The 14,055-nt window shown below is 41.4% G+C and overlaps 1 protein-coding gene across 1 annotated transcript in view; it reads left to right on the forward strand.

The window, feature by feature from the left end:
- The first annotated feature begins 1,596 nt into the window (after nt 1-1,596).
- LOC124116885 (ATP-dependent RNA helicase HAS1-like) overlaps nt 1,597-14,055 on the forward strand; it is a 56,724-nt gene continuing 44,265 nt past the window's right edge. The window contains exons 1-2 of the mRNA XM_048383656.1: nt 1,597-1,723; nt 11,568-11,654. Coding sequence (XP_048239613.1) covers nt 1,630-1,723; nt 11,568-11,654 — 181 coding nt within the window. The 5' untranslated portion in view covers nt 1,597-1,629. The remainder of the gene's footprint in view (nt 1,724-11,567; nt 11,655-14,055) is intronic.

Consider the following 14,055-nt stretch of genomic DNA (forward strand, 5'->3'; position numbering starts at 1 on the left):
CCTCTCGGAGTTCCTGGTCGACTGTGATCTCCCAGTCAGCCCGCTCTTCATCACCAACGCCGCCGCCCGCCTCACCACCGCACTGTTCCGAGCTCTTCCTCCAGGAGCAGTAACTTCCTTCGCCACACCAGCTCGCCAGCCGACGCCGTGCCTTCCCACGCTTGACCCCCTCCCCCCACCAAAGCCCAACTTTTCCACATTATTATTATTTATCATTCCTTTACAACCCCCACCCCACCCAGCAAACCCCCCGTTACACGGATGGGATTCTTCGGTCACACGTCCGTCCCATTATGCAACAAGCGCACATTATTTTCCAACAAGACAACGCCCGACCTCACACGGCAAGACCGACAACGGTCTTTTTAAGGAATCACAACTTCCAGGTCCTGCCATGGCCCTCGAGGTCTCAAAATTTCAACCCAATCGAACATGTATGTGATGCACGTCAACAACAAGCACAGAACCGTTCTGCGTTTCTCTTTTGTGTGCTGAGTATATATTAATGAGAGTCGTGTTTTCACACCTTGTGAAAAAGAATACACTTAAAAAAAGCAGAAACTGTTCGAATAACAGTGACCCAGAGACACACATGGGGGTCAAAATGTGATGATCCACAATGTTACTGTCAAAACATCTGTCCAACAACAGTATAAAAAATATCTGCAAAGTCAGTATAGACACTGGATTAATTGCGAGCATGTCTACCCCGTGCATCAACACCATGACACCATCCCCTCCATACGCTTCATCTTCCTGGACACAGATCGGCGCTAGGCGTTTACCTTGACATCAGTATATACATCTCGACGACAGTAAGCTCTAAACAAAATATAACTCGTCTCCTGTCCCGCACTTGTCAACGGCGTACCCTGCTGGCCCAACTCAATCTGTCACGTCGGTGCTGTCACTCCACGAAAGGGTCTACGTGCTCGGATACCGTCAATAAACTGGAGATTTCGGTGGAAGCCTCGGTGGCTGAGTGGATTAGATCGCTGACTTTTTGTGCAGGTGATTATAGGTGCCTCACTCGGAGAATATTAGAGCACAGGACCATGTAACTAATTATAACAATACAAATATAAAAAGTCGCAAAATACTAGAATTTGCACTTTACTTTAGTTTGTTTGTTTGTTGTTTAACGCCGCACTCAGCAATATTCCAGCTATATGCCGGCGGTCTGTAAATAATCGAGTCTGGACCAGACAATCCAGTGATTGACACCACGAGCATCGATCCACGCATTGGCTCCACCCATAAGAGTAATGAATGGTACTATTCCTATAACAATCTAATAAACAAACAAACAACAACAACGTAGATGGAACTGCTCACCCGAAGGACACGCACAACAGAGGCGAGGCCAGCAAGACCGACTAGATCTATGTAGTATTATGTGAATGATCTTCTGCATATCCATTGTCCACTCTGACGGAAATGTTTGAAGCATTACAAGTCCATGTTTAAGTATATGAGAGTTGCAATAGTCGTAGCGCTTCAACTGTTTTGTTCAAGTGGGCCTGCACATTTTAGCCGTTTTGACAATAACTTCCAAGCCCATTTTGGTGCTGGTCCGTTTTGATTGCTATACACAAATGTAAGCCAGCTATTTACAACACGTGTTCGAAGATGGCACAGTCTGATGATGGTCCCACACTTAAAGACAAGCAAAAGCTGAGACAAATTCAAACATTGATTAAGGGAGGTCGTCTTGATGTAAAAGGTAATCTTTGTCTCGATGGTGATACAAATTATTGACTATAAGGTAACGTACGTCCTAACCCGAGCAGCGAGATGAACTGCATGAAGTGATGTAAACACTAAACAGTGGGGGGAAACTCACGTAGAAACCAATACGCCAAGATCAGTGAGCAAATACGCCCCACCTACAGTAAACTATCTCTCCTGTTATAAGCGAAAGTGTATGTGTTAGAATTGCATTTAATTATTATTATTATTATTTTTATGAGTTTCAATTAGGTTGGTTGAAAACTACTTCTGCTCATCCTGATGCCGTGACGGTACAATCTACATTGGCTTCCGGCTATCCCAGTTGTATTAGTTAGATATATAACGGCTGACAAATATGAATGGATTTATAGGCCAAACAAAATCACCATAATTAAATTAATTTTCAGTTTATTGTATAAAAATTGATATAAATAAATGAAATGTAATTTTCTTTTAGTATAGCAACAGTGAGTGTAATGACCCACTGTGGTATTATAATTAAGCTTCTGTACAACAGGGATCACACACAAGTGCAAACTCATATTGACAAATGCAACCAGTGCATGTCAACATTTAAAATAAATTGTGACTGACCTATTAAGAACGTTTTCTACACAACCTTGACAACATCAGTCTTTGAAATCAGTACACATTATTTACCATACTACATCACTATACCCAGTGTTATGTGTAATTTGACTTTGTCCTTTGGGCTTAATGTCATCAAATGAATCTTATGATAATGACAAGAAAGCGCGAGAATTTATGGTATGTATAAGTGATTCCATTCAAATCGATCTTTTTTATTTAAATCTTTATTCACATTTCAAATAAAATACAATGTGTAACATTTCAACAATTATACATTATTCAAAATCCACTCCCTTTACATCAAACATTCAAAATATATTGCAAATATAGACAATCAAATAATATGATATCATACTAATATGATATCATACTAATATTCTTTGCTAGGATTGAAAAGTCTGTAGAAGGAAGACCAGAACTGATAGAAAGCTGTATAATTGCAATTTGAGAATGCAATTAATTTGGTCATATCGTAGTATCTAATAACTACACGTTTAATATATTTCAACTTTAACTGAAAACCCTTTCGTGATTGTTTAAACGCAATCAATTTGATAAGTAATAAAACTTCATTGAGACAGTTGTTATTCTTCTCCTTAAATCCAAATAAAATATTTATTTACAGAAATCAAGTCTACCTTCCACAGATGCAGTGAACCAGTTGAGAACAAGCTCTTACATCTGAGCAACATATTCACAACCATAAAATGCATGTACAATAGTTTCACTATATTTACTACAGAAGACGCAACTTGGTGAATCCTTTTAACCAGGACCGCCTCCATGGTCTAATGGTAGAATGTCCGCCCGGAGAGCGGAAGGTCCGGGGTTCGATCCCCAGCCGCGTCATACCAAAAGACGTTAAAAGAAGGTACTTGTTGTTACCCTGTCTGGCGCTCGGCATTAAGGGGCTAAAACAAGGACTGGTCGGCTCGGAGTCAGTATACTGTGTCTGAGTGGAGTATTCATGTTAAACTGCGGCATGGTATCTCAGTGGGCTAGCACTATAAATCGGCATCAGTCCGGACTAGTACAAGCAGCCACACACACACGTGCATGCACGTCGCTGTATACATGATATAAGTGCAATAATCTTGGACGCGATGTTAAACCCAATTTCACCTCACCTTTATTACCAAATACTATGTAAGTAATTATTTAAAGGTGATATGTAGTGGATAATCCTAAACTGAAACCATCTCAGATCTACACTCTGGGTACACCTTGTTGCCATCAAATTAAATCACACCCACTGTTCATCGGTAAATACTTTCTGTAAAGTTTCTTCCCACTTTAGCATTCAAAGCGATCTTGTCAGTGAACTGAAACTATGAGAATATTAAAGACACAGATTATATACATCTATTGTTAATAGATTTTATTATGTATGCACTATGCAACCTGGTTTAGTCTGGTGCAACAAGATTTGGATGTCAACATGCAGCAGGTGCAAGCTATATCTAGTGCCTGAATCAAGCCCTGGTACAAATAAACCTTTATCATCTAAAACTGGCTTCCGCAGCTGATCCCAATATTTTTACCAGTCCGCTTTTCCCTAACGACGACCAGTTATCTATTCTATTGCTATGTGATGTCATTAGCTTCACGTTGCTTGTTTGTGACGTCATCCTATGTTATGGTCTATGACGTTGCTATTTGTGACTCGGTGACCTCTGTTGTAAGCTTTTTTGTCTCTATAATTTGTATGAACATGGTTTCTTTAAAAAATAATGTCTTTGCACATCACAATTAATGATATTAAAACACAAAACAGTGTAGAATAACAAATTTCTGTACCAAAATAGTCATGTGAAATATGTGAGGTGAATATTGGAAAATCCAAAATGCTTCTGACGGTATTACGTCAGTAACAACCATCTTGGATTTAATAGTTCTGCTCTCTGATTGGTCAATCTCACTTTGAGGCATAATAACATGCAATATCTACATTGTAGATATTGCTGAAGGCGACTAACAGGATCAGGTGGTCAGACTCGCTGACTTGGTTGATGCATGTCATCGATCCCAATTGCGTGGGTCATGGATAATTGCAGTGGTTAAAAAATTCAACAAATCTTTTAAATGATTACAGTACAGCTGAATAAAACACTTTGTCTTTAATCTTTAGGATTTCTTCAAAACATTTTTTTGCCTGCCTGTTCCTAATTGGCACCCGTCACAAAGCTTGTGGTGAAACTAGAATCTTTATAAATAGCCCTGACCGTTTCAAATCATATATGATCAGAATTATCGGGAGGAATTTAAAAAATAATTGTATGAATGAGTAGCGCAAACATATAGAATAGCCTACTCGAAACTCATCGTGATGGATTATCTGTTCCTCGTGAATGAAGTTTGTAAGTCCCTCGTCAAAGGCTCAGGATTGACACCATTCATTCACTTGCAACAGATCATCTGTAAATCCTCATATATCGTTGGTTGGGGTTAATATTTTAAAAGTCACGTGACTTCTGCAACAATATAACCTACTGGTTGGTTACCAGTATCACCGTCTTATTCCCTCTCGTCCCAGTACATGAGCTACAGACTCAAACTGTTTGCATGCTACAAGATGAGAGCATTTTCTCTTGTTTCACAACAATCAAGTTAGTAGTGTACACTAGACTTTTATTTTAGAAATTTTAGAAATAACTCGAAAAACAGCGATGATAACTGGTGTCTGGCCATACCAGACAATTGCCCATCAAAAGTCGTTTCTGGTAAAGATGTCACTTTTTATATGCTGATATGGCAGGGTATTCATATTCCTTGTATTAGAGGTCCAGTGGCATGGTTATACTTGTAATGGTACAATTAAATAAGCTCCTGGTGCCAAAACTTACAAAGGTGTGTGACAATGTTTGTTATTAAGGGAGTGCATATTACTTTGTATTAATGTATTTTCTAAACAGTAAAGACACCCATGGATCATGAATATTTACCATCAAAACTCATTATGGCATGTATAATACACAGCTGTGTGTTTTTTCCAAAAAAGTGTGCACTATACTCAAGAAATTACAGTAAACATGCTTTATGTACAGTAACATTTAATCCCGGGATTCAGAACTTGTAAGAGCATTGAAATTGTAAAAATTACATATGAACCCAAACACTGTGACATAAAAAGTACTACCGGTGATACCTTTGTATTTTTATCCACATCCAAATGAAGTGAAACTAGGTGTACACATCAAGCATTTGCTGAACGTGTGTTTTCTGCTATTCAGGAATTCTACAAATTTGTATTTCTTGCATTTCCAAGGCAACTACTTTGATCTAGCGTCAAATGTGGGGGTTGTTAATTTCCAGAGCAGAAACATGATAAACTTCAATATTTCTTTGTGATACTCTGTATACACATCACTGTCATGGTGGCTTTTCCATAATCGTGAATATTCATATTTTTTACTTATCCTGCATTACTGCTTACCTTAGTACAACAAAAAGACAGTGCACAGCGATGGTCTTGCGCGAAGAAACAAGGTTGTTTCAAAGTCCCACTCCTGCTTTCTGCATGGACCATCACCACTGTCATGTGACCTTGATGACAAGTCACCTCACATCACTCCCTGTTGCGCCACAGCAAGGACGTGTCTCAGCTCAGCTCAGCTCTTCAAATTGGATAATTTTAGCCCTTCAGCTTCGGCTATAACTCTAAACTTTATCTGCGATGGCTGATGTATTCTTTTCATAATACTTTCACCAAGTTGTGTACTTTTATCATGTTTATGTGGGTTATTAAGGCGTCAAAAGACTTTTGTCTTTTTTTCCCACCACATACTCGTTATTTCCCGCCATTTCGGATTTGTGTTACAATTGTTTGCCTGCAAAGGTAGTCAAATTGTTTACAATTCCCATCTAGGTATGTATAACATATTCATGTGTTTTTAAATATTAGTAGCTTTGGCGTTACATTGAGTTTGTGTGTTTCAATACTATGTAAACACTTTCAACTCATAAAAAATCTGCCGATAGAATACTGTTTAATTCTATGGCAAATCTCTGTTTCATCAACAATTCTTTATTTTGCGTAACTTATGTTTGTGTGTTGTACTAATTGTCGTGGAGAAATTGTTCCAAAGATACTCATCCAACCTTGTTTGGCATGTACGTAAATTTGCTCTCAAAACTCTCAATGTAATTGTTTTTGTAACTCTCTCTCCAGCGAGTTTTTGCAATCTATAGACAGATTACTCTCAAGCGTATTTTGCAGCAATCCCGTTGAGTGGCGAGGAAGATGTCACAATCGCCAGAGGTTAGCGATGGACATGCTTCTGTCATTCCTATGCAGTCGTTATTTTTGGTGGTTAATATGGCTCCTGTCATTGAGACGTGCATCCTCCACCGAAATTAACAATACGAGAGGCCATTGTGAGTATCGTAACTGCTACTGTCGGCTCCTGTCTGCGCGCGCGTCACATAGACCACCCAAGCGCCTACCCCCCAAGCGCCTCTACAATGATCCAGTCATCACCAATGAGCATTGCATCTCATGGCACTGCGCCGAACGCAGCGCCTGCCTACCACCCAAGCGCCTCTACAATGACATCAGCCCCAGGGCTTACAGTGTTCCCTGTTATGCAGGTGACGCATGATCAGCTAAGCGCTGTTCCAATGACTTATCCAGCGCAGCAGATGTACGCTCAGGCGTCAGCACTGTTCCAGAACACTTATTGGATTCAAAACTTTATGCAGTCCATGTGGCAGCAGCCTATGGAACACCTGTATCCTGCCTTCGCCTATGTACCAGATGCCTGCGTCAGCTACAGCTATGGCACAAGTGTTAGCACCTACACCGGCCCTAATGTATACCAAGTGCCTGATGTGTGTTCTGGTACAGCGCATACATCGCTGGCCTGCGCTTGTACGCCAGCCTGTACGGGGACATCGGCGCATGACCCAGGCGGGTCATCAAAGCCTTCTGATAGAGGAGGCGGCAACCACCGGAGCAGAAGCTGATGATGAGTGCGCCAACAACCCTCTGACTCGTCGGACTTATCAAATGGAATATCCTCTGTGGAATGGAATATGCATCTTGGCTCAGTGCAAGGACCCAATTGGGTAGCAGAGGACACCATAGGGTCACATCCTACATCGATTCCGGTGGATCCGATGTTGACAGATGTCATTGGACGAGGACTTCTCCAAGCTTACACTTGCTCCGTCATTTAAGCCATCCAAGTTTAGGAAGGATGATCTTCCTATCGTTGTGGTCACAGACCAAGCTCATTGTTTGGATAAGAAGATACAAAGGATGACAGGCTCATGAGGGCCAACTACTCTTATGGCACAAAATACCAGATTTGCATTCATAGAAATCAGGTGTGTACTGATACCTTTGTCAGCACAAACATCGTCAATGCATGCAGCGGATCAGGATCTATCAGAGGATAACCCTATCCGATTAGATCATTTCCAAACTATGGTGAATTTCCAACAGCTTCCAATTGACCACATGAGAAACCATCTTAAGGCCACTCTAGTCATCTACTTTCCTGTTCAATGAACAGATCGCAGACATGCACGCCCAAATCCCAATGACACTTGGGATGAGACCGCGCTCAAGGGTCTAGAACATGTGTCTCATTTTCTTTCCAAGGGGGCTGGCCTGTACCCATGAAGGACTCAGACAAGATGAGAATGATCCGCAATCTCTCCGTGTTCAACGAACGTTGTCTGAAGCATCCACCTTATTGCTGCCTCACCACTTTGAGACTGCTCAGAACCAGCATCAATGCTTTCGATCCTTGATCAGTCTCGACTTGCATGATGCCTACCTGCATATAGCTATCCATCCCTCCGAACGTAGGCTCCTCAGGTTCCAGGTCAATGGAGTTCACTACCAATGGGCAGTTCTCCCATTTGGCATTTCAGTGACTCCGTGGCTATTTACATGAAGAATGAAGCCAATAACTGTGTTTCTACACCTGAAGAACTTTTGGCATGAGTCGTACATAGACACATACTGACGCTAGTACGCCATCAGGAATTTACCAGACGCCTACTAAATCAACTGGGATGGATAATCAACAAGGCAAAGTCGGAGTTTACTCCATCCTATCGACTTCAGTTCATAGGAGGCCTGTTCCAGACAGACCAGGATCTCCTATCAGTACCGAGGGACAGATGTCACAAGATTTTGTGCCTCTTGTCACCTGCACTACACCAACCATGCACTCTACACCAATGGCAAGCGTTGCTGGGGTTACTCACTTCGCCACAGGACTTAAACAGCAGAGGCCGATTACAACTGCGCCCAATTCTACAGTTCCTGAACCCTTACATCAGGCGTCAGGATCCACTCAAGGCGATCACTCTACCGGCCCAGCTAAGGCCTTACCTCATTGGTGGACAGTAGAGTTGAATGTCTGAGGATGAGTCTTTTTATCCCGGGTTATCCCCAATACTACACCTGTTCCTAGACACCTCCCTTCACGGGTGGGGTGCTCACCTGCAAGACCAGACAGCCTCAGGGCTATGGCCTGGTGCTCATCGAAATTGGCACATAAACCACTTGGAGTTGGAATTGTTAATTCTGGCCATATCACATTGGTAGAATGAACTACAGTCAGCCCAACTGGCAATATCCATAGACAACAGCACTGTGCTGTGGTGCCTGCGCAATCAGGAAACAACGCATTCCCACTCCCTGCTTTAACAGACATTCAGATTTTTCCATCTAGTGGATCATCTGGAACTACAATTCATAGTTCAGCACATCCCCGGATATGGAAACACATTGGCCAATGCGTTATCACGTCCAGACAGGGTGGCTCCCAATGAGTGGAAACTTCACACAGAAGCATTTTAGTTACTGCTTTAGAAGTTCGGGCAATCAAACACCGACCTGTTTGCTATTTGCCCAAACTATCAACTTATGACGTTTGTCTCCCCATTTCCGGATCCGCAGACGAGGGCAGTGGATGCGTTCAGCATTCCTTGGGAAGGGCTAAAAGCGTATGCTTTTCCGCCACCTGTTCTACTTCCCAAAGTGACACAAAAGATCAAGGAGACAAGGAATCTTGCTCTGACTTCGGTCGCACCCTGATGGCCAGCGAGAGGGTGGTCCAACCTAATCATCCGCCCTCACAGCAAATGGCCTCACCAAATGCCAGACAGATTTTGTCTGCATGCTTGGTTTGTCTTTCAAAGGCGTTAAGTGTGAAGGGCTAGTCGGCACACTTGAAAGATAGCACCATTACTCTGGTTTGGTTGCACTTACCTCAGTGTTGGCCGTTCTGGAAAATCGCAAGATGACTAAGGTCTCGGAACTACAGGCCATTTTATGACCTCACCAAGAAAACATTATATTTTTCTTGGCATCAGTCAATACGGCATGGATGAACGAGCTACATGCAATCAATATTACCTTGGTCTGTTTTGAGCATGGGACGCACGGAGCGGTACATCTCGGGTTGTGCTGGGATTTTATAGCAAAAAATCAACTACCAGGCTAACCCGATCGTTCCTTCATCATCCCACCAATATCGACTATTGTGGGAGTGGAAGATGAGGGTGAACTTCTATGCCCGGTGTGAGTACTTAGAGTTTTCATCCACCGTTCCAAGACTAGGCATGGGTCGAGGAAGTGGTTATTTATACCTGTGTGTCCTTTATCCACGACCGAAGTTAGTTGTAACACATATGGTTATGCGCAGTCATCCTTCAGGCTTACGAGATCACCAAACTGGATCCTCGGAGAGCAAATAATCGTCACCAGATCAGGGCGCTAGCCTTGACCATGGCGTTACACAGCAATTGTTCAATTAGAATGATCATCGAAGGAGTTTTGGAGGTCCGACACAGTTTTCGCTAGTCATTATTATCGCGATGTGGCTTTCAAGGACATTGAAGGCGTGTGAAGTTTGGCCCTCTGGTAGTAGCCCAGCAGGTTACCAACCCCCGACACAAATAATGAACTTGCCCTATACAGAGCCAGTCTACTTCCCTGCGCAAGTCACTGAGATTCGGCCAGTAGAAGAAAATTAGACAACCTTGGCTCTATGACACAGTAAGTAAAGAATTAGCTGCCTAGCTAATATTTTCTTTATTACTAAACATGTGTAGGGAACTACTCTTTAATTCCTACGTTCAATCTGTGATATATTTGAACGACCCAAACATATTGGTGTTTTTTTATGAACATTTTCCCCCCTCACGGAATATTGACAAACATGTGTCGTTGGTTTGGGGTGTGCATAATTAAGGTTTTTGGACTTTCTGAAGGTTTCCCCCCTCCAATTCGTCAGATTAAGATGCATTTAGGAGTAATGCAGGATAAGTGAAAAGTTTTGTAAAATCTAAATAATTTTTTACATTTGTATACTTACCCTGCATTACTACGTTCAAGGACCCACCCGTTGCAGACTTGCCTCCCCACTTTGGCTTCAGAAACCTCAAAAGTATGTTTTTTAAGCTCTGGCGACAGGCAGTGATGTGAGGAAGGTGATTTGTCATCAAGGTCACATGACAGCAGCGATGGTCAGTACAAAAATCAGGAGAGGGACTCTGAAACAACCTTTTTTTTTTTAACCCAAGACCATCGTTGTGTGCTGTCTTTTTGTTGTTGTAAAGTAAGCAGTAATATGCATTAAGGAGTAAATATTTTATTAAATTTATTTTTTATTGCATTTCCAAGACAACAAGTTCAACTTAGCTTCAAATGATCTAGTTGAGACTTGAATATTTACAGGCCCCTGTTGTTTTGGTGATATGTTGCTATTAATCTTTATTAAGAGTGTCTTAAAATTATATGATGTAACATTACTATAAAATGAAAAGTTATGTTGAAAAGTACCATAGAGTTTCCATGATTGGAAGGAAACATTAAAACAATAGATAGAATCATTTCATGTTGTCTCTTTATGAACATTTTAATCTGCCAGGGTTCCCCGTGACTGGGAGATAATAACACGGTGTGTTCAGTGTAGAGCTGGGGTATCTGTAGATTTAACCATACTAACTGGATTAGGAATCAAACATGCAGAGCATTACAATTTAACAGTGTTTTAGAATGTGGGTTAGCATTTTATGATTGATTTATGATGATGTTATCAATAATCAAACTTCAATATACAGTAACAATTGGTAAACCAATCTTATGATCCCCACTATGAAATAGCTTTTGTTGTTTGGACAGGTTTGTCTTCCATATATAGATGTGAAGGTCATCTTTCTAGCATATCAAAATTATACTTGTGAAAACTGTATTTGATGTGTTCTTGAAACTGTTATTTTACTAGAGTTGAAGACACTGAAGAAACTTGAATCCAAAATACAGAGAAGACTGACTGCTGAACTGACAGAGGAGAGTGAGACGGAGGATTCAGGTAAGAGAAGAGGCAGGCCACAAAGTTAAAAAAAATTCAAAGGAGCCACTTGGCTCCTAAATCTTTTTTTCAAGGAGCCAAGTAGAATTTCAAGGAGCCAAGGCAAAATGTAAGGAGCCAAAAGTAATGACTTGTAATTTAACTGAGCTTCTGCATAACAAAACACACCAAAATCCATTAGTTTGAATAATCAGTTTTATATCATGAACAACTGTTGTTGAAGCTTTTGAGTTTTTCAGACAAACAAGCTTTAGAACATTGTGTCAGTAACATCATCTGACAGTTTACCGGTGCCAGTTGCAGGTTTTGGTTATCAAACGTGTCGACAGACGATGAAACTTCCATGTCAGCTTCGCCATTCAAAGCATTCCGTATTTTCTTGAGTATACTGCGCATTATCTTAAAAAAAACCCCACAGCTGTGTAGAAGGGTGTGCACATTATACACAAAATAATGAGTTTTGATGTTTTTCCCCGATGGAAAGACATTACCGTGAGCATGTAACACCGGAAATACCATGTCAACAAATCCATACTGAAGTACGCAAATTAATCATGTAATTACACTGTCTGACTATAAAAAGTGTTCTTTGTATATCTGGACTTATGTTTGTAACTTATTTCATTAATTTTATTCAAAATTACTTTTAATATTGTTTTAATTAATTTCGGCGAGATCATGTGTGAAGTGATCGGAAGATCGCACAACTCACAGTTATTGACAGAAACCACGGTCAGATTACCGCTATTGACGCCTTGAAGCGAACTTTAGTTGACAGAGAATGAATACATATGTCATAAATGCCATACTTTGACTCGTTAAAAGTCATATTTGTTTTTGTTGGACGATTCTATGTCAACACGTAATTCTCGCGATCACGCGATCACGTGCGCGGGAGCCTTGACGGTGACTGGTCAGACTGGTTCCATGTAAAACCATGTAATACCCGGGTATTGCAATCAGCTGCTTTGCTTAGGGTTATTATTATTTCAAATATGTTTAGTAAAAGCTGCATCTAAATTAACAAGATATTGGAATATATTATTCCTGATAAAAAAATAGTTTCAGGTACAGTTTTTGCCGATCCTTGCATTAAAACCCTGTAAAGTTATATCATTGGGTGTGTCTTGACTGAATCACCGGTAAATTCCAAGAAAATGTGTGTACAGCTGATTGCTGTGTCCGGCTTAGTTTACGAGAAGATACACATGGTATATCCTGGATATAAATCAATGCCTAGCAGAACAAAAAATACAATTTAAACGGTAAATCAACATGTCTGGTGATTTTTTCTCTCAAATCTCGAATTTGTACTGACCAAGTTTCTCATCACCCGTTCGTTTGCCGGACTTCGCTAAAGGGGTAGATATATCTACGGTGTAATTTTTTTTCTGCGCTTGGAAGATCTATTTGATTTTTTTCCCCAAAAAAATTCTGAATCCGCTAGAGAGGGGTGCGCACTATACTTAAGAAAATACGGTATACATCATTTGCCGATTGTCAACGATTTGTTGTTGTTTTGATCTCCAGTACCATGTTGTGTTGTCCATCTCCAGTACCATGTTGTGTTGTCCATCTCCTGTACCATGTTGTGTCGTCCATCTCCAGTACCATGTTGTGTCGTCCATCTCCAGTACCATGTTGTGTCGTCCATCTCCAGTACCATGCTGTGTCGTCCATCTCCTGTACCGTGCTGTGTCATCCATCTCCAGTACCATGTTGTGTCATCCATCTCCAGTACCATGTTGTGTCGTCCATCTCCAGTACCATGTTGTGTCGTCCATCTCCTGTACCATGTTGTGTCGTCCATCTCCAGTACCATGTTGTGTCGTCCATCTCCAGTACCATGTTGTGTCGTCCATCTCCAGTACCATGTTGTGTCGTCCATCTCCAGTACCATGGTGTGTCATCCATCTCCTGTACCATGTTGTGTCGTCCATCTCCAGTACCATGTTGTGTCGTCCATCTCCAGTACCATGTTGTGTCGTCCATCTCCAGTACCATGTTGTGTCATCCATCTCCAGTACCATGTTGTGTCGACCATCTCCAGTACCATGTTGTGTCGTCCATCTCAGTACCATGTTGTGTCGACCATCTCCAGTACCATGTTGTGTCGTCCATCTCCAGTACCATGTTGTGTCGTCCATCTCCAGTACCATGGTGTGTCATCCATCTCCAGTATCATGTTGTGTTGTCCATCTCAAGTACCATGTTGTGTTGTCCATCTCAAGTACCATGTTGTGTCGTCCATCTCCAGTACCATGTTGTGTCGTCCATCTCCAGTACCATGTTGTGTCATCCATCTCCAGTACCATTTTGTGTCGTCCATCTCCAGTACCATGTTGTGTTGTCCATCTCCAGTACCATGTTGGGTCGTCCATCTCCAGTACCATGTTGTGTC

The sequence above is a fragment of the Haliotis rufescens genome, unplaced genomic scaffold (assembly GCF_023055435.1).
Source record: "Haliotis rufescens isolate VD_foot unplaced genomic scaffold, xgHalRufe1.0.p SCAF_5, whole genome shotgun sequence".
Taxonomy (NCBI): domain Eukaryota; kingdom Metazoa; phylum Mollusca; class Gastropoda; order Lepetellida; family Haliotidae; genus Haliotis; species Haliotis rufescens.